The sequence below is a fragment of the Danio rerio genome, chromosome 3, assembly GCF_052040795.2.
Source record: "Danio rerio strain M-AB ecotype USA chromosome 3, GRCz13ab, whole genome shotgun sequence".
In the NCBI taxonomy this organism is placed as follows: domain Eukaryota; kingdom Metazoa; phylum Chordata; class Actinopteri; order Cypriniformes; family Danionidae; genus Danio; species Danio rerio.
Window position 1 is genome coordinate 57,720,911 of NC_141023.1, and position 21,971 is coordinate 57,742,881.

General features: G+C 35.8%; 1 protein-coding gene across 3 annotated transcripts in view; it reads right to left on the reverse strand.

The window, feature by feature from the left end:
* Positions 1–204: 204 nt before the first annotated feature.
* Positions 205–21,971, reverse strand: part of trip10a (thyroid hormone receptor interactor 10a) — a 73,726-nt gene continuing 51,959 nt past the window's right edge. The window contains 6 exon segments of one of the 3 annotated variants that reach the window (NM_001007403.1): positions 205–1,461; positions 5,726–5,877; positions 9,096–9,184; positions 9,264–9,396; positions 9,957–10,066; positions 11,916–11,930. In NM_001007403.1, coding sequence (NP_001007404.1) covers positions 1,310–1,461; positions 5,726–5,877; positions 9,096–9,184; positions 9,264–9,396; positions 9,957–10,066; positions 11,916–11,930 — 651 coding nt within the window. In that variant the 3' untranslated portion in view covers positions 205–1,309. 3 annotated transcript variants of the gene reach the window in all.

Here is a 21,971-nt window from a genome sequence, read left to right on the forward strand (position 1 = left end):
ATCTATCTATCTATCTATCTATCTATCTATCTATCTATCTATCTATCTATCTATCTATCTATCTATCTATCTATCTATCTATCTATTTTATATATGTGAAATTTTGTATTATATAGGTCTCTGCATTGAAAAGTATTCAAGTCCCATCTAGTGGTCTTTTTCAGTAAAGAGTTGACCCAAAGAAACAACACAACATCACATGAATTTGGAAATGTGCTTGACATTTATGAAGACATTAAAATAGTGTATTCTGAATGTGGTACATACACAGTTGAAGGCACCTCGACTTAGCCAGACATTCAACAGTTCTGCTTTGGATTCGATCACAAGAGAAACAAAACAAATGCAAAACAAACACTCGGTTTAAAAATCTATCCATAACTATACAATCTTTATTCGTCAAGAATAAAAAAGCTAATAAGACCATAGTGGTGTCGTAACATCTAAAATATATTATTCCACATATTCATAAGTAGCCTAAAATAGTTTTTCGCCATCGCGAACACGCTCTGCATTGTTGTGGACCTATCGGAAATAGCAAACGTGTGCAGATACATCTTACATACATGTTTATTTAATATACAAGCGCTTATTTACTCAATAAATTATATTATTTAGATTTCAACAAACTATTAATCGCAGTACATAGTTTTAGAGTTGAAAAGTGTGGCTTTTTTATCTGATTGTCATCATTTTGTATTGCTGAATACGTCAACTTGAGGAGAAAAAAAAGAGCTACTTAACATTACTTGGGCGCTCAATATTTTCTATAAACAGAAAATGTTAAGAAGTCTTATTGACGTGGCTTTCATGTTACCGCACACTTATAAAAAAGCATATTCAACACTTACTGCAGTAAAATGTAATTTTTGGCCACTCAGATCATCAAAGCAGATACTTCAAGTTCAAACGCTGCTGGATTTCTGCCAGCGGGGATGGTTTCGCTTCTCGCTCCAGACCCAGAATCACATCATCGAGGTGCAGATGGAAGATCTTAGTGGCGAACACATCAGACAAAACATCCTGAAATATCGAAGCTGTTCACGCAAAGCCACCACAGCAACTGATGTGTCTGTGGAGTACATGGCGCCCCTGCTGCGTTGTATCAATAAGCAGAACAATTATTCCAACCGTCTCATTTACTCTCACAATAGACGCCCTGAGATGCAAATTCATCCATAGAGAGGAGTGTATTGGCAGTTTTGTGCAGTGATTGTCCCCCCCTTTAATCTTCTCCAAGAGGCCATGTTTGGACATAATGACTGATGATCTGGAGCTACTCCTAGTGTTTGGTAAATAGTGCACTGGGTCATTTGTTAAGTGTGATTGTGGCGTACGAGGTTGGGATGTAGCCTTCATCCCCGTTGTTTCTGCGCACCCGTGTCCATCCGTCGCCCTTGTCCTCCTCCACGACGGCCAGCACCTCTCCTTCCTGCATGGATATGGTTCCCTCGCTGGAGCCTGAGGATGAATTGGAAGATGTGGAGGTGAATGTAAGGTGGGGTTGATATAATGGGAATTACGTTTATTAGGGCAAGGAATTTTTCACGGTATTTGCTATAATATTTTTTTCTTCTGAAGAAAGTCTAATGCTGAGTTAGATGAGGAACGCGCGGATAAATCACGCTATTCGCGCGTAAATTGCCACGTGAACATTTGAGTTTACTCGTTTCATTCGCGCGTCAAACCCCGCTTCATTCGCGCATCAAATCTGCTTCATTCGCTTGTCAAATTCACTTCAGAACAGACCCGGGTTCGCGTGACGGGCAGGGCTTCTGTCTGCCCGGTGACTCTAGCTTCGTTGCTAAAAGGCTAACATGGATTTTATGAAGAATATAACAGTGCTTATGTGATTTTATGAAGGTTGAAGAACAGCGTTAATACGTTTAGGGCCGTTTCTGAGTCTACTAGATGCTTTCAGAGATGCATCCAGCTCTATGAGCTCATAAACTCCCCCAGAAACTGAACCTGGCTGACGGAGGCTTTCAGCGGTGCTTCTGATCGAGCCCGGCCCAATTTGATGAACATTTTGTCGGTGTCGGCTGGATGATTTCCCCCAGGGACACTGACAACAGGCAATACGTTACAATCACGCCCCCACAAGAGCAAGCTCCTGATTGGTTAAACGTGGTCATTCGCGCGCATCACGCCGCAGGATGACTATTTGCACGTTTGCATTGACTTAACAGGTAAAACAATCACGCTTGAAGCAAGTTCCTTGTCTGGTGTGAACGCAGCATTACTTGTTTTATTCTGGCTAGAATAAAAGCAGTGTTTAATTTTTTTATATTAAAATAGCCAGGGCTTAACATTAACCACCGCCAAATGCGGGTAGATTTCGGCGGTGGCGGGTAAGACAGACAGTCCCACTGGCCACTTTGGCTGGCTGAAATAAATTTTCCTGGATAATAATTAATAAAACCAGGGTTCGACAATAAGGATGGTCCAATATGCAAGCAAAGGCTATCTTAGAATTGAGGAGCAACATGACTGACAAAAATAATTGCGTTCACGCGAGCAATAGAAAGCAGATGAATACCGAATGAGAGGATAATTACTCGCGCTAACAGTACAGCGCTAATATACAAGATATTTTAGTCCTTGTGTAGGGGATTCAAGGTTCGGGACTCTGCTGATGTCTGTTCTGAAGCGAAAACATCAGAGTTGATGTAAATTGTATAGTTTTAATGATGCGCAACTCGCATCAACAGGTGAATATCTGATTTACCTGCTTACACTACAGACACGAGGGCAAATATTCGATTAATATCGGATACATTTCCACATATGAACAAGGCCTGAATCTGGTTTGAGTAAATCGGAATATATGTGGTTATTTTCCTGCTTACACATACATGGGCCATATCCGATCTGTGCCACATGGAGGAAACAAATTAGAATCGAGTCACTTGATCAATGCAGTGTAAATGCGGCCTTATTAACCTAGTTAAATGTCGCTTTAAGCTGAAGACTGGTATCTTGAAAAATATCTAGTAAAACTTTATGTACTGTCATCATGGCAACGATAAAAGAAATCAGTTATTATAAATGAGTTATTAAAGATTGATAATTAAAACTGTTATGTTTGGAAATCTGGACAATTTAAGAAAAAATCATTCCGTTAAACAGAAATTGAGGGAAAAAGCAATATTCCACATTTAAATAAGACTTTTATTTCATTTTAAATTGGAATATTTTGTAATCAGAAATGTAGACAATATTTTAATTAAATTGCACTTAAATTAAACGAAATATATTTTCATCAACTAAATCTAGAGTAGATTTAGTCGACTAAAATCTTATGAAATTTAGTCCACTATTAGTTATATTTAGTCACTAGGTCAGAGGTGGACAACCCTGTTCCTGAAGAGCCACCTTCCTGCAGATTTCAGTTGCAACCCATATCAATGTGTGTCATGTGTGTGATATGGGTAGCAACTGAAATCTGCAGGAAGGTGGCTCTCCAGGAACAGGGTTGGCCACCCCTGCACTAGGTAGTTATAATCTTTAGCAGTGGGAGTGTTACGTCCTAAGATGTATCTTTTGGTGTGCACAATGTGCTTTGTGTTTTTCCTCTTTCTCTCTGTGTGTTTCTCTCTCTCTCCTTGCAGGTAACTGTGTCCACCTGGTACCAATCATTGGATCTTTCCAGTGATTGGCTGTTGGGAGAGGAGAGAGAGTATTTAACCTGAGCTGCACTTTAAACCAGTGTTGGTGGTGGCTAGATCGTGCAGTGGCTGAGCTCTTTTCCACACACAGACCTGTTGTTTGTTAGAGCTTTAAAGATGTGATTTAGCCTAATTAGCTCCTGTGTGGTGAAGCTATTGGAGTCAGACTTCTACTTTCAATGATCTTTTTGTTAACATCTAATAATTCACCCAAAGAGAAGTGAGTCTGGTCGATAGTGATGGTGAAATGAAGCTTTCTGAACCAGTGAAGCGCTCAACTCAATTGTATCGGAAAAACGTTTGTTACTCGAAGCTTTTTAAATCAGAGCTTGATGAGGACCTCTTCTGGTTAAAGTGTGGAAAATCACTGTGTTGCAATAATGTCAAATGGTTACAACTGACCAACTCATTCATGCAGTCATACAACAACAGTAATATAAACAAATTACTCAGTTACTGTAGCTTTTACACATAAAGTATGGTTCATTACACCACCGATGACTGTAGTAAAATCCAAGGTATTCAAAAGAATTTACAGTTATTATAATTCAACTAGACCCGTTCCAAGCGGGGATCGAACCAGCGATTCTCCTGCATGGGAGGCGAATGCTCTAGGAGGATACTATGTGAGTGACGCTTTCGAGCTGCACTCGCCAGCTGCTCTCTGTTAAACACTATAACTTATTACGATATGTGGTTTTTATTTAAAAGATAGTTGTAAAAAATATGCTAATACACTTTATTATGGTTCAAAACCTTTTTACAATAAATAACTATTATATTTTAGTTTAATTACTGGTGCGCAGGACCGGTGCAGTGCTTTGAAACAGTAGAAATGTATGTAATCAACGCCTAATCTCTCGGTATACACTTTACGAACTCATGAGGGTGTTTAAACCTTTGAATCAAAATTCGAAGCAGTCACGTGGGTATAGGCGAAAATGAAGCTTCGGACGTCACTGATCACGTGATGATAGCAAAACGAATCAAGCTCCGGTACACTGCTTCACTGCGAGATGTATCGTTTTTTTTAAAACATGCTTTGAAGCCTCGGCGCACAACATTACATCACTACTGGTCGATTTGTTAGTTTGTTTATTTTGAGGGTTAAGCAGGAAGGTGAGTGCCATTTTGTTTTGAAATCAGTTTTCTCCTGTTTATGTTAGTAAAGGGAGTTAGTTTATGTTTATGTATTTTTGTTTCTTTTAATTCAGATTAGCAAGAGATTATATTGAAGTTAGCCTGTTTTTGTTTGTTGTTTTGGCCTTGCCCCCCTCTGAATTAATACCCTGTTTTCTTTGTTATATTTTGATATATGTAAATAAGCTTCTCTTTTTCTTGATTTGATCTTGTTTTTAGTTTCAAGCCATTCTGTTCGAGAAGTTCTCTCTCTCTCTCTCTCTTATTTTCCAGCTATTGCACATCATCCACCACCAATCATTTATTTTCTGTTGCAGTCACATTCCTAGACCTAAAATGACAGACTGAAATCAGACTAAACTTGAAATGATTCAGAAGATTAAAGTATGACTAAATCTAAAATGGAATATCAGTCAAAACACAATCAAAATTTGCTGTCAAAATTAATAATTCAGGAGGGCTAGTCATGTTGACTTCAACGGTACAGTATGTGCGAAGCTGTATAAACTCTAACTTCAAGCACATGAAAACCACATGCACCTTTTGGTAACACTTGCTTTAAATCCTGTGCTAATAATGAAATTTTAATCTGCATATAGTTTAATTATACTCTAACATACTCTATAAATGTTTCTATAAATATACAGCAAAGCGTTCACTGGCAGGTGTAGCTACATTTATAATAGTGCTATTACAATGTATTATTGGTACACTTTATTTTTAAATGCCTTTGTTCACATCACATTATACACTCAGTTATACGTTTTAATTAGTTGAGGATGAATGTATTCATAATGATGTGGTTAACAATGTTAAATGTGACTCAGCAGTAAGTAATTTTGTTTTGTCAAATAAATGAATGGTTTTACACTGGTCCTCACAAGACAACAGAGCTCAACTTGACTTGATAATGGTACCTGGGAAGTTGTAGAGAGCTGTGCATTGACCGATAGGTGTGGCGAGCTCTTCTTCCTCAAATTCGTCATCAAACTCGGTGTAGATGGCCTGCGATGGGTCCATTTCATCTGACAGAGCTCCAGGACTGAAGAGTGTACAGGAACCATCATGACTGTGTAAAGAGTAAACTGTTTTTCATTGCCGGATTAAACAAACATTACTGTTTCTAGACACTCGAATGAAAAGCAACATGTGCTTTTTTTTCTTTATTTCTGTGATCCAGTTAGAAGTAGAATAAATTATATTAATGAAAGACCAGATAAAGGAGTGATTATTTTTTTACAAATTTTAAAAAGATTGACCTCCTAAGGAGAGCATAAAAAATGTATTAGAGAAAGATAGACCCTATATGTACACGATTATGCCATCGAACTGTTGTATAAATGCAATATCACACTTGTAGCGGTGTGATATGGCTGTATATTGTCACTGGTGGGAGATGTGGCTTAGTGTCCCACCAGTGCCAATATTCAGCCATATCACACTGCTACGAGTGTGATATTGCATTTATACAACAGTTTGACGGCATAATTGTGTATATAAAAAAGACAATTAAACACAGAGAGCCATAAAAAACCCTTTTGTATAAGGAACTACTTTCTACCACCATTCATTCACATCTGCAGCTGATGTCAGAACAGCAGAAACAGCAGAAACTTTGCTACTTTAAACACGTCACTTTAGAGCTAGTATTTGAATGATTCTCTAGTGTAATGTCTAAAATGATGACAAAACAGCTGATTTTGCTCACATTTTAAGATTATAAGGCTGAACGGCATAAAATGCCATTAGTCTACACAGATTTCCCAGTATTTCTCCACTGCAAAATCACAATAAATAACCCCGAAAAAGCAATGCAAACACTGCCAGATTACTGTTGTATTTGCGATAAGGAAAAATGCAAAACACATGCGGGCATTTTTATTTCTTTCTTTTTTTCTTATGAACTAGTCTGCAGAAACGAAAACAGGAGACTCATTAGAAACAGATGGCCAATCAAAAAGTAACTCAGGGTTATACAAAGAGTGGCCAACACAAAATACATACATTCCTGATATTTGAGTCCGATCTCACACTCAACACACTACAATACAATGTATAAATACAGCACTACAAAATACGAGAGAGATCCAATTAGAATATCAATTACCTGTTAAATAATGATTCACATCTACAGCTAACGTCAGAACAGCAGAAACTGCTGCTACTTCACAAATGTCACTTTAGAGCTAGTATTTGAATGATTCTCTAGCGTAATATCTAAAGTGATGACAAAACTGCTGATTTTGCACACATTTTAAGATTATAAGGCAAAACGACATGAAATGCCATTAGTCTACAGCGATTTCCCAGTATTTCTCCGTTATTTATATCATAACAAATAACCCCCGAAAAAGCAACGCAAACACTACCAGTTTACTGTTGTGTTTGCGATAAGAAAAAACGCTAAACACATGCGGGCATTTCTTCTTTCTTTCTTTCTTTCTTTCTTTCTTTCTTTCTTTCTTTCTTTCTTTCTTTCTTTCTTTCTTTCTTTCTTTCTTTCTTTCTTTCTTTCTAGTTTGCAGTAATGAAAACAGGAGACTCATTAGAAACAAACAGATGGCCAACCAAGAAGTAACTTAGGATTGTACAAAGAGTGGCCAACAGAAAATACATACATTCCTTATATCCCATGTCACACTCATACAAAATAGAGATCTACTTAGAATATCAATTACCTGTTAAATAATGATTTGATCAGCTGTAGTCTGAAATCATGCAGAGTTTTCTCCTCTAAGGGCTTAATATGTGCTCTCTGTCGCCATCTTGTGGATGGACAACTTCAACCGTCTTTGCTCTGCTCAGTATGACAGGTTGATGAATGCTGATGCGCAATGTCCGAAATTATAAATATTTAAAATAGGCACTATCCTTATAAAAACTGCATAGTTGCAATCTAAACAACACTACTCACCAAACAATTCTTAAAAGTACAATATGTTGTCCAACAGCTGCAATATTTGTCAAACTATACAAGTGGGCGGAGTAATACAGAAGGGTGAAGAGGCTGTATGTGGTTTTATCGCTGAATTTTGCATGGTTATCAGCCAGTCAGACAGAACTGTTGTGTTTTTGTGTGTGTGTGTGTGTGTGTGTGTGTGTGTGTGTGTGTGTGTGTGTCTGTGTATATATACACAGTTGAAGTCAGAATTATTAGTTTTAATAACTCATTTCTAATAACTGATATATTTTATCTTTGCCATGATGACAGTAAATAATATTTGACTAGATATTTTTCAAGACACTTCTATACAGCCTAAAGTGACATTTAAAGGCTTACCTAGGGTAGTTAGGCCAGTTAGACTATCGAAAAAAATATATAGCTTAAAGGGGCTAATAATTATGACTTTAAAATGTTTTTTAAAAAATTAAAAACTGCCTTTATTTTAACTGAAATAAAACAAATAAAACGTTCACTAGAAGAAAAAACCTTATCAGACACTCTCTTAAACATATTTGTGAAATATTTTTTTTTAAAAAGGCAGGGGGGTAATAATTATGATTTCAACTGTAAATATATTATATATATACAAATAATAATATAATAAATAAAATAATAAATATATATTATATATACAAATTTCTAAAAACAATTTTACATACATAAAAACAAGTATTAAATGTTTTTATACCTGTATTTATGCATGCAAATACATGTTTACAAATGTTAGCAAACAAATAATAGAAGTATACATACATCATAAGGTATTGGTAAATATTTTACTAATCATATTATTGAGAAACAAACACAATTAAATATGTAGGTTAATCTTCAGTAGAATGAAGTTGAAGATATGATTTTAAAGTTATACTATTAAAGTTTTGATATTGTATTTTGATATTAAAAACCTATTTTCAAACAAACTTAAATATGTAGGCTAATGAAATCAGTTGACAAGCAAAACAAGCAGTAGATTGACATTTAAACCTCCTAAAGTTTGTCAGCTCCAGTTCTGTAATCTATTATGTATGGAACTTTCCTTAATTTATTTTTTATCAATTCACTGTGAACTCAAAGCCTCGTGCCCTGCATTTAGCAATTGAGTGTGCTTGTGTGCTGTTGTCAACAACCCGACTGACGATGAGTTTATTAAATTACTGTGGAGAAGTACAATTATTGAATTGTTTATCCATCATTCACAAAAGAGAGTGAAAGGAAGAACATTTTACCTCATTCGCAGAACATGACGAGTTTATTGGAAACATACTTGTCAACATATCAACATGAAACACCCCTTTTTACAACTCATTCACATTAAAATAAAACGTAAACAGTTGCCGACAAACCTGTTGGGGTTGTGAGCTCCATTGTTGTTGATCGAGTGAGTGGAGTATCGTATGGAGTCTCCTCGTCCTCCTGCTTCTGCCAGCCACGACTAAAACAAATACATTTTGATATGATGAAAAAGTCTTCCCAAAGCCTACCAAGCTTTAGGATGAGAGTTAAACCCAAACCTCATATTTGTTGAGCTCTCCTCTCAGCCGGTCCATGTTCTGCGCCGTCTGACCGATCTGAGGAGCCAAACTGGCAGGATCTCCCATCTGAGGGTTTTTCTCATACACATCCTTCATCTTACCCAGAGCCTCGCTACATAGAGAGGAAGAGAAATATGTTTATTTAAGATACAGACAGAGATTTATGGCAAAGACTGAGAACAAACAGATATGGTTTACTCGTAGCACTCAACGCCACAGATCCTCGGAGAACTGGAGGGTTTAGTAAACAAAAGGCCAGAGCGGTTTCACTAAAAGGAGTTGGCATTGGTGACAGGGTTCCCACTCGAAGACAAATGTAAAATTTACAGACTAAAAATTTCCATGACCTACAGTATAATGAAAAGGAAAATGTAAAGCTGTTGTGTTGAGCAGCTCCTCCTAAATTTTGAGCTTCTATTTTAACAATCTAGGCGCAAAGTCTAAAGCGCATGGCACAAAAGCAATAAAACCACACAATTACAAAAAATAAAAAACATTTTGATAAATGGGAAATAACATTTTACATGACAACCTAAAAAAAACAGATATTGCTTGACAGAAAAGTCCTCTGACTTACAATATCTGGAATAGACGTTTTAATATTTAATGGTATTCCAGAAATTCCCTGACCCCATGGGAACCCTGTGGTGGAGCGCTGCAGGAAAGACTCACCTCTGATCCATTTCCTTCTGCAGCTCCTTGCTCATGTCATCGATCTTCTGCTGCAGGCGTTTGCGACGCTGCTCTGGAGGAAGATGAGTGAAGCCTTCTGTGTCCACCGGCTGAGAAGAAATCAAATCTACTGTCACAGAGAGTCTCACAAACACACACATACACAGGCAGACCTCCAACACCACGATCGGTGACAGACGTGACCCAGAGACCAGCAGTGAGAGATCAGGTTTGAAGAAGAAGAAGCTGTAATGTAGCGTTTCACCACCAGCGTAATTTTAACCACATAAATAGGCTGTTGGCTTTCAGATTTTGGCAACACGTTTTTCAATTATGATGACAGAAGTGTCGAGAAGAAATGGGGGATAAATAAACAGTTTACTCAAAGGAATGTTCCAGGTTTTTGAAAAGGATATGTAATAAGCATACAGTATATAGAGTTATTTCAAATCTGTCCACTGTTTTTTTTTTCTGTATATTACTCATATGCTTTACATGTTTGTTTCTAGGTTTGTTTAACTACCATTTTCATTTATAGCAATTCGTTTTTGAATTGATATTTAATAACTCTTGTTTTAATACACCATGAACTGCAACTACACTAATTATTTTCTTTATTCTCTCTCTCTCTCTCTCTCTCTCTCTCTCTTTCTCTCTCTCTCTCTCTCTCTCTCTATATATATATATATATATATATATATATATATATATATATATATATATACACACATACATATTTATTTTTATTTTTTTAATGGAGAGGAGAGCGTGTCTGACAGGTGGTTTGTCAAGCCCACTCACCTGAGGAGCACCCTTGAGTTGCAAGATGCTTTCAGAATTTTTGAGAAGTGTCTGGTGTATACGGAAATATGTACTGTATGTATCCTACAAGTGGTTTGTCAGGGCCACTTTTTTAAGGTGCTCTTTTTATGTCTGGATTCAGTATGACCCGAACACAAAATGTTTAGCATTGATTTAAAATGTTAAACAGTTTAAAATTAGTTAAATTATATTATTTGCATATAATTAATTTGTTTATTTTGATTTTGGAAGCTTTAAGAACAAATTTTTAATTCGTTTTTTTTATTTGTAATGTGACTTCCCCAAAACATTAATGTTTAAGTAGAATTACCTATTTTTCCTCATTTATATATTATTTAAAATGCATTTATCTATTTATTTTGTGATTTGTATCCCACAGTTTAGTGGTTGAAAAAGAAGAGATATTGACAAGCACTTTTGTGAGGAATTTCTGAAACTTAAAATACAAAATAAATGCCTTAAAAAAAATAAAAAAAAGCCCACCAAAACATTTTATCACTTAAATATTCTGTAGAGAGAAACTGGACAAAGATAAATTGCAATAGTGCCCGTGTTTGTTCACACAGTCATCATTTAAAATAAATCAACTGGTATTTTTACTGTTAATATAACATTTAGTAGCAATACATGTGTAATTTAAATAATGTGGCTATATTTAATAAAAAATAAAATAAATAAAAAACATGATCGTTTCCGAATCTAAACATTTATTACTGTGACTTTACTTAACCTGGAATATTCCTTTGAGAAACCCACGCTGCATTTAAACCATTTGCACAGATTGATCAATGCATCTTTAAAGCATGTCCAGCACACTACCCCACAACAGCCTCATTACACACAAGTTGTTTATGTGCCGTTGTGTTGCAGTGTCTCACCCTAGAAAGACTTGACACTGTTTAGGAGCCATGATGGATAGTGTACTGTAAATTAACCCGGAGGCTGCGGAGCCTTTTTGCTTTAAATGGCCACCTCTACACCATAGCGATTGATAGAAAAGCTGTAACTGCAGTGAAGATGTAGCTGTGGCCATATGTGAAATACTTTACAAGCAGAAAATGATCCAATAAAAATAGAGTAAGCGAAACATATTTATGTATAAGGCGTGCGTGACCCACGCCATCTTTAAATGATTACCTTCTCTGGGGTAAACTGAGGGAGAGAGAAATAAACAGACAATGTTTATTAGCTGGAATCAAACTGCCGATTTTTACTGCAAGCCACAAATTCGGCTCTGACTTCAGTGCAAAACACTAATATAACATTCTCAGCTTTTTTAAGTGACCTGCTTCTTCTTTAATTCAACTGTGGGAACCATGGGATGAAGAATCGCAATGTATTTTGGCATTAGGCACAGCCCTAGATAGTGTGCATGATCATGTTGAGCCCTGATTCAGTGAAAATGATTCACTGCACTATTGTCCTGCCCAAATCTCTTCCAAAGAGCACGAATGCTGACTTGTGATTGTGTAAACATGCATTTTTCTGAGGTTCGCCCCAAACTTATATGACTAATAAAGCAGGAATGCAGAAGTAGAACAGTCTATTTTTATTGAAACCAAGTCATGTTTTCTCAGAAGCTGACAAGTGCTTCCGGCACACATGACTATACTTCAAGCCCCAAAGGGACAAACACACATCACACTCATTCAAAGCAAAGTTATGGCGCGAACTGCATCCTAATTCTTTCTGACAGCCTGCAACATTCGGAGTGTGATCCTGTTCTTACTTCAGCTTCATGTTGAATTCCTGCCCGTATGGAATGGTGATTCAAGTGGGAATGAGACTGAAACAACAGTTGATGTTTAATTTGTCACCAAACTTTCATTCTTGAGTCACAGAATTTGACAGACTGAGATAAAGGCCCCAATATGAATCACAATGATTTTTCTTTTTTTGCTCCTCATGAGAAGTAAAAAGAAGTTCAAAATGTCTGAGCAGTGAAACCATGCTAACAAACATCCAGAGATCATCCGCAGTGAGTGACGTTGATGAATATGCAAATATAAGCAGTGTTTTTAGCTCTCAATATCATATTAAGCATACCAAAATATAGAGTTTAAGAAAACTACAGTTAAAAATATTTATGGAGTCAATCTACGTCCATAAAAACTTAAATACACAAAATAAAAGAAACTTTTGCAAACAAAAATAAAGTATTGAGCAAAAAATAAATAAATAAATAAATAAATAAATAAATAAATAAATAAATAAATGCAAATCTCCAAAAATCGATAAGGGAAAATTAAGTTTTGAGATATAAAAAAAAGTTTGCTAACAAAAGAAAAACTGTAAATAAAAATCAAGCAGTGCAATAAAACTATATTTGCAATTAAAAAAACTATATAAAAAAAACTATATATATATTTTTAAATATTTCCAAAATTATGTTTAACAGAGCAAGGAAATTTTCACAGTATGTCTCATAATGTTTTTTTTTTATTCTGGAGAAAGTCTTATTTGTTTTATTTTGGCTAGAATAAAAGCAGTTTTTCATAGAATAAAACTAAACGTTACAAGGGAACTTGGGCATTTACAGAAGGCCCAAACCTACTGGGCTGTGAGTCGCTAAAATGGAGGCAGGTCCGGGCTTGCCGTAAATGCCCAAGTTAATTTGACTCCGCCCCCTTTACCAAATCAGGGCCACAAAGTAAAACTTGCAGAAACGTGCAAAGAGAAAACCGCATCGCAAACTCATGGTTGACTAAAAAGCAAATCAAAAGGAGCATTGCATTTAATTGGACGAGACTTGTGAAGTCAATGCTATAAAAATTTTTTGCAAATATGTATGTTTTTTTATTTATATAATTAAGTTTTTTTGCACTGCTTCTTTTTTATTTGAAGTTTTTTTTTTTTTTTTGCAAATTTCATTTTTGTTTTTCAAAACTTAATTTTCCCTTTGCAGTTCTTTATTTTTGTTAGCAAATAAATTTTTTATTTCTCAAAAAATTCTTTTCACTTTATTATTTCTCTTAATTAATTAGTTTTTTGCTTAATACTTTGTTTTTTGTTTGCAAAACTTTCTTTTATTTTGCAAGTATATATGGCCCTAGATGAACTCCATAATAGTTCACCTCAAACTGAAAATCATTTACTCAACCTTTACTTGTTTAAAACCTGTTTGACTTTCACTTTCTGTTGAGATATTTAAAGAATATGATGAAGATGATATTTTGAAGAATAATAAACATTCCAAAACCTGCTGTTTTGGCAAATTTGCTCAAAAGCAGCTGTTTTAAGAAAATGTCATGTTCCAAAACTGCTCTAGAAGTTTTTTTTTATTTTATTTTTATAGTGCAATGACGTCTTCTGTTAAAGGATCAGTGGAATTCTGATTTCCAAGTTCTTTAGTGTAAGCAGCTTTACTGTATTAAACTTTAAAAAAAAAGGTGCCAGTGCTACTTTTAATTAAATTTGCACTTCAATTTTTACTACAAAACAGATTTTCTGTGTTTTTACTCAGAAAGATTTGACCATAATAAACTTAGTTAGTCCCTCCAGGATTTTGCAGGAGCTTGTATATACAAATACAGTGCTCAGCATATACGAGTACACCCCTCACAAATCTCTCTTTTAAATTCCTATTTTTAATAGAAGGCTATACAATATGATATGTCCATATACATTATATAAGTCAGTACTGAAGCCAAATCTGGAGCTTATCTAACAAAATAAATTACGATAATGGTCCAAATACTAGTACACCCACATTTATATTTTATAGAAAAATATTAAATACAAATTTGGAAAAAAAAAAGAGGAAAAAATCAAGAGAATCAAAAAAAAAAAAAAGTAAAATTAATTTGAAATTGTTGTAATTTGTTAGCAATATTTTGCTTGAATTATTATTATTAAATGTTAGGTCACTAAAATAGTATTTTAATAAATATGTCTGTTTAATAAATCTGTTTTGTTTAAATGCACCAAAATACATTGCTAATATTCACTGAGAAATGGATACAAATATTTATTTTAATGGGGTGCACTCAATTATGCTGAGCACTGTACATATATACATATTTGCGGCCTAAAATGACGGCTAATTTGGTGACAACTTTCCTTAAATTTTGGAGCTTCAGATACATGCCCACCTATCACATAATTTCTATAGACCAATGATTCAAAGGTTTTTAACTAGCTGAAGCAAACTTTTCCAGAAACTTGGCTAAGCCATGGTGTTTTGAATTCCAGAAACTTGAATTCAAACTGGCCTTATTTTTGTTTGAAAAGACTTCACTTGAGTTACCATATTTTCCGAACTATAAGGTGCACCTAAGAGACTTAAGTTTTGACTTAATATCGTCCGTGTGCCTGAGTTCCAAAATCTGTAAAAATGTTGTTGTGTGATTTGGTAAGTGATCCGTATGACTAACTGTCAGAGCATTTCCGACAAAGGGACGTAATAGCTACACTATGTTCACTGACAACGATTAACAAAAAGAACTCCAACCGCTGGTCACTGGTGTAAACAGGGCGTTTAAAGTGAAGTTGCGAGCGGCTTGGGAGTGATGGATGACAGACGGTGAACACACCTTTACCAAGACTGGTAGGCAGCGCCGGGCGAGTTACACCACCATGTGTGAATGGATTGTGGATGCCTGGGTTAAGGTATCTGCTTTAACTGTCGTGCGAGCTTTCGCGAAAGCCGGCATTATTGCTCAACAGCCAATTACAATGACTACAACAATGATGAGAGTGAACCCGGCATGTTTGATAGCGAAATTGCCCAGCTGTTCAATTCAGACACAGAAGATGAGGAATTTGATGGACATATGGGAGTAGATTGAATAAAATAATGTGAGTGTACTGTTAAATAATAGAATGAACTTCAACTAAACTCACCGCTTTGCATCCATTACCTTTTTTTGTAGAACGTATGTTTTAGCATGCACCTTATGTATGGGTTAAGTACAGAAATAGACCCTGTAATCAAGGCTGCAACTTATAATTCCATGTACCTTATGGTGCGGAAAATACAGTACCATGGGGTTTACAGGGGTGACATCCTTTACTCTTACGAGTTCTTTTGAGTTTTCTAGTTGTGAAGTCAGCCAAGAAGTGTTGTATTAGAAAGTGTGGCAGAAATAGATGTGGTGATGGTTAAAGACGAGAGCTGAAAGAATTGTGACCATTCAGGTGAACGCGACCGCTACTCAGACCCAGATCAATCATGTGCTGCTGAAGGGCTTAAGGAGACGTGCCAGCAACGGCAGCCCACAGGTTTAGTCAGGTTGCTTGATCCCTGACAAGTCACACTCACCGTTCTCTTGAGGGTCCGGAAGGACGAGATTCGGGGTTTGACTGTCTTATTGATTTCCTTCAAACAGTACGACAGAGGGTCCCGGCCAAACTTGGGGGAAGGGGGTCCATTAGCAGGCGAGGGGATTGGGGGTGTGGAGTAAGGACTGAGCGAGGATGAAGGGAGCTGGGACAGACACCAGGCACAAACCCAGAGGAACACAGGTAGAGGATGGCGGGATAGAGAGGGAAGGGTAAAAATAAACAACAACAAACACACACACACATATGGGAAAAGAAAGAGACACCATCAAACACCTTAAAGCAACATCAACACTGCAACGAGGACAACACTGAACCCACCTTAGCAAGAGCGAACAGAAGCAAGACCCACAACAACCAGCAATGCAGTCAGCCATATAAAGAAGCAAACAATGGGCCTCGTTCATGAAACAAGGAATTTGTATCAGTACATTTTTCATAAAAAAACATTAAAAACTAATGAAAGTGTTCAAACATTTTACATTTTAGCTGCTACCAAACATTTTAATGGTGCATCAACCTCTAAAAGCTTTGTTTTTGTTTATGGGAACTAGTTAAACTGCATTTTGATAACCATATACAGGGCTTTTCAAACTATGCATGTGACTTTTTTTTTCTAAGTTTTTGTCGTTCTAAACAAGTTTTTCAGACTAATAAATGCTTACATTTGATGTCATGGTCGATTGTTTAGTATTTTTGACCATATGGGCACTTGTGGTCATGATCTGGTCTTCTGTACATTTTGGTCTATATAACAGTCATTGGCTTCGAAATCAAAAGAGTCATTGGTATCAGGCTAAATATCCATTCGTGTGCATACGGACAGAAAGGAGTGAAGCATTTAATATGAAAGTGATTTTATAGTCAGATCGCTAGCAGTCTGCGAATTATAACTGAAGGAAGCCTAATGCTAGAACCATTGTAGACAGACTCCATTCTCATTTGACCAATTAATAGCACAACAAATATGCAAATATGTTGTTAATTTAAGTTTTACGTAGTGTGACATCTCAGTTCTTTATTACAACCTTTCAGAAAAAAAGGTACAAGAGCTTTTGGGTGGTAGAAAGTTTGTATGGAGTCAGATCAGTCTTTAAAAAATAAATTTACAAAAGAAAATCCTATTTGTAAATCTGTAAACACAATTTAGTAATTCACTGTTTAAAATCATTAATATTTCCAGCAAATAAATTTGATGTGTATTTCTGATTCACATTTTGAATTTACGAATTGGATTTGTGTATTTATGAATTACGTTTTGAATTTACGAATTGGATTTATGTATTTATAAATCTTGTTTTGAATTTAGGAATTGGATTTGTGTATTTATGAATCACGTTTTAATTTTATGAATTGGATTTGCGAACTTTTGAATCAAGTTTTATATTTACGAATTATATTATTGTATTTATGAATCACGTTTTGAATTTACGAATTGGATTTGTGTATTTATGAATCACGTTTTGAATTCACGAATTGGACTTGTATATTTTTGAATCATGTTGAATTCACGAATTAGATTTTTGTTGTATCATGTTTTGAACTTAAAAAATGTGATTTGGTAAATATAATTTGTGTTGTGGATGTATGAATTTTATTTTGCAAATGTATTATTCTTGAGACTGATCTAGCTCCATAGGTATGTTTTTAAAAGTACAAATCTGTACCTAAAGGGTCTATATTGGTACCTCAAAGATACATATCATTACCTAAAATATACAAAATTGTACTTGAAATTTTTTTGGAAAAAGTACCAATTTTGACCCAACAGAAACAAATGTACCTTGAACTGGTAGCACTCCAGTGACAGTTCTTGTGACTTTATTCCTGAAAGTGCAGGCATAATTTTTATTCCTGGATTAATTATCAACAATGTGAAAGATAGAAACCCAGGATTATATTTACCAAGGCTTTAAAATGATCCAGGATTACATTTTTGAGCTTTTGTAAGTACTATCATGTTTAACAAGTTTGTTTATCCACATTTCTAGGGAGTCTGTAAGCTGCTAAGGTTATTTGAACTGCTGTCCCACAATAGAGGGGCTCAATGGAGTTCAGCTCTGATAAAAGCCCAGCAATCTACAAGACTACAGAGAAGTACAGATTGGGAGATGTTGGGATGAGACAAAAGTAAAAACAGCTTAGCAATCTGAGTATTTAATGGTAATAATTTCACATTTTTCAGTTGTCTATGGCAGTGGTTCCCAACCTTTTTCTCTGGGCCCCCCCCCCCCCTTAAACTTATATATATATATTACTGTATGTGTGTGTTTATGTGTATTTAGATAGGCTTTGTCATACTGTCTAATCTTTTTCTTCGCCTCTGAAGAATCATTAAATTGACGTTTGTCTGCCATTTTTGTTTTGATTTTGCCTTTACGAGAAGTTGGACAAGCACATTGCGCAAGTGAGCAAAATGTTCTTTATTTTAATTATTTTTACTATTATGTTGGAATTTTAAGCATGTGTTTTGATTTTTTTTTTTTTTGGTACTTAAAAATACATATATTCCTGAGAATTTTTTTTTATAAATATTTCCCAAATTATGTTTAACAGAACAAGGAATTTAACAGTATTTCCTCTAATATTTGTTTTTCTTCTAGGCTTATTTGTTTTATTTTAGCTAGAATAAAAGCAGGTTTAAATATTTTGAAACCTATTTTAAGATCAATATTATTAGCCCCCTTAAGCAATATATATTTTTGATTGTCTGCAGAAGAAACTACTATTATACAATGACTTGCCTAATTACTCTAATTAAGCCTTTGAATTGCACTTAAATTTGAATGCTTATATTTTGAAAAACATCTAGTAAAATATTATGTGCTGTCATCATAGCAAAGATAAAAGAAATCAGTAATTAGAAATGAGATATCAAAACTATTATGTTCAGAAATAAGTAAAAAAAAAAAAAAAAAAAAAAAAATTCTTTCCATTAAACAGAAATTGGCCAGGAAAAGGGTTGCTAATATTCAGGAGGGCTAATAATTCTGACTTCAAGTGTATATATACAGTTATTTTCCACCCTGCAAAGGAAAGAGAAATAAATACAATAGAAAAAAATATAAAACAAACTGTGCTTTAAGCATCTTCACTGTAAGAAAAACATTTTAGCTACAGAAATCCTTCAGTCAAGAGCAGATAAACATTTTCTCGTTATGTTTGATTAATGATAATAAAAACAGGCGGCAGCAGGAATATTTTGCGCTGTCTCTTTAATGGTTTCTCTTTCACATGTCTTTTGATCCTCAACTCGTTTGTTTATTACACAAATGAGGGTTAATATAAATAATCACTAAACACCGCATTTTGACACCTATTTGACCATTAAAGCGCTCACGTTAAGATGACTAGATGTCTGCGCTCCTCTGCTCGTCTCAGGGTGCGAATGAGAGCGAATGCTGACCGGCCGCATGCTTCTGACTGCGTGTGCGTGTTGCACACACACATAAGCATGCGGTCTTTCGCAACACATACAACTGGAAAGGGGGCGGTATATGATGCATATAATTGTTTATCTTGATTAATGCTTTTTTATGATCGTTTGAAATCGAAATCGGATTTTGGATTAATTGTACAGCCCTGTATAATAGTGGAGCATTTTATGCCTTTTTCTACCTCAACACTTATCCTCTCCCGCGCCCCCCTTGTGAACTCTGGCGCCCCCCTTAGGGGGGCGCGGACCCCAGGTTGGGAACCACTGGTCTATGGATTACCATTAACCTATTATGAGCTTTAGCAGTACCTGCAAGCATAACTCTTTCAGTAATTAATCTAGCCATATGGCAAATTAGCCTATTTTAGATATTATCCTGCAGTCAAACCCAAGAAGGGAATCCAAAGGTCACCCACACCCCTCCTGCACATGTAATTAACATGGTTTTAATTGAGGGGCAGAGATTACACTAACTGTGAATGAGCAATCATGCACACAGAACCTTGGAATGATTGGAATTCATTATCATAAACACTTTTAACTACCAGATTCACAAAATTACTCCCACTATTTAAAGTTTCATGAATGAGGCCCAATGGCTCTGTCAGAAAACAATCACGTCTTGGCTTTCTTTGTTCAATGGAGAATGCGGCCTTCAAGTGATGTCCAAATGATGAAGGTACAGTACATAAAGTGATCTATAAATACATTTGGCAAGTTTTTTTTTTTTAAAGCTGTAATCCATACAAACATCGTGTTGTATTTATGGAAATCAAAAAATCTGAAAAAGGGGAGAACGACAGACCTATTATTATCCAAACTATCTAGACCAGGGGTGTCCGAACTCTCTCCTGGAGGGCGAGTGTCCTGCTCAGTTTAGCTCCAACCCTTTTCAAACACACCTGAACTAGCTGATCAAGCTCTTACTAGATGTATTAAAAACATCCTGGCAGGTGTGTTGGAGCAAAGTTGGAGGTAGTCAGCTGGACACAACCCTCCAGGACCGAGTTTAAACACCCCTGATCTAAACTAATGCAAATCTACTATGTTTTGTCTTGAAACTGTTAAAAAGATTCCAGACCAAAAAAAAATCTGCAGAAAATATAGCGAATCTTTCCAACTAAATTCACTTGAATGCACATTACATTGAATTTACAATAGCCAAGCTCGTAAGAGGAAACTTCCCAGGAGAATTTAACTCTTATGCTGCCTACAGTACAATATAAATAATCTCCACAACAGCTGCTATGCTTTTTTTTCACCCCATAATGAATCTAATGATGGGAGACATTTGTTGCTCAATCAACCTTCGGATTTTTGTTAGACTACATAGAAACAAAAAAGGCTTGAGCATGAAAAAAGCCCTTAAAATGTTTAATTTGCTCAGCACACTACCTTTTTAACTTGATTTTTAGTTAATCATTTGGAAAAGTGGCTGAAGAAAATTTCTTTTGATAAATCATTTGTTAAACTGCACCTCAATCATCACAAATACTGCAGAAGACCTATTGGAACCCGCATGGAGCCAAGATTCTCACGGAAAGCAGTCAAGTTTGGTGAAGGAAAATCATGGTTTGGGGTTATTCAGTATGAGGGTGTGTGAGAGATCTGCAGAGACTCAAGACATTCTTGATACTGCAAATTATTCAGCAGTATAGCAGTCCTTCTCATACTTCTGCCTCCACATCAAAGATCCTGAAAGCAAATAAAGTCAAGGTGCTCCAGGATCATGTCACCAGACATGAACATTATTGAGCATGTCTGGGGTGAGATGAAGGAGGAAGCATTAAAGATAAATCCAATTTATCTTGATTAACTCTGGGAGTCCTGCAAGAATGCTTTCTTTGGCATTTCAGATGACTTAAGTTATTGGAGTCATTGCAGAGATGTATGGATGCAGTCCTCCAAGCACATAGGGAGTCATACACAATAATAATTCTTTATCCCCTGCATCATGACTTTATCTATACATATATATATGAAGGCGAGGCAATGGCGCAGTGGGTAGCACGTTCACCTTACAGCAAGAAGGTCGTTGGTTCGAACCTTGGCTCAGTTGGCATTTCTGTGTGGAGTTTGCAAGTTCTCCCTCTCTTCGCATGGGTTATCATCCAAAGACATGCGGTACAGGTGAATTGGGTAGGCTAAATTGTCCATAGTGTGTGAATGTGTGTGTGGATCCTTCCTAGGGATGGGTTGCGGCTGGAGGGGCATCCGCTGCGTGAAAACTTGCTGGATGGGTTGTCGGTTCATTCCGCTGTGGCAACCTCGGATTTATGGAGGGACTAAGTCGACAAGAAAATGAATGAATGAATATATATATATATATATATATATATATATATATATATATATATATATATATATATATATATATAATAATAATAAATAATTCTTTCTGTTAAGTGACAAGACTTTTGTCTAAGCAAAGTCAGACCTTACTGTCCTAATTAAATAATTAAAATTCAAGGCATGAT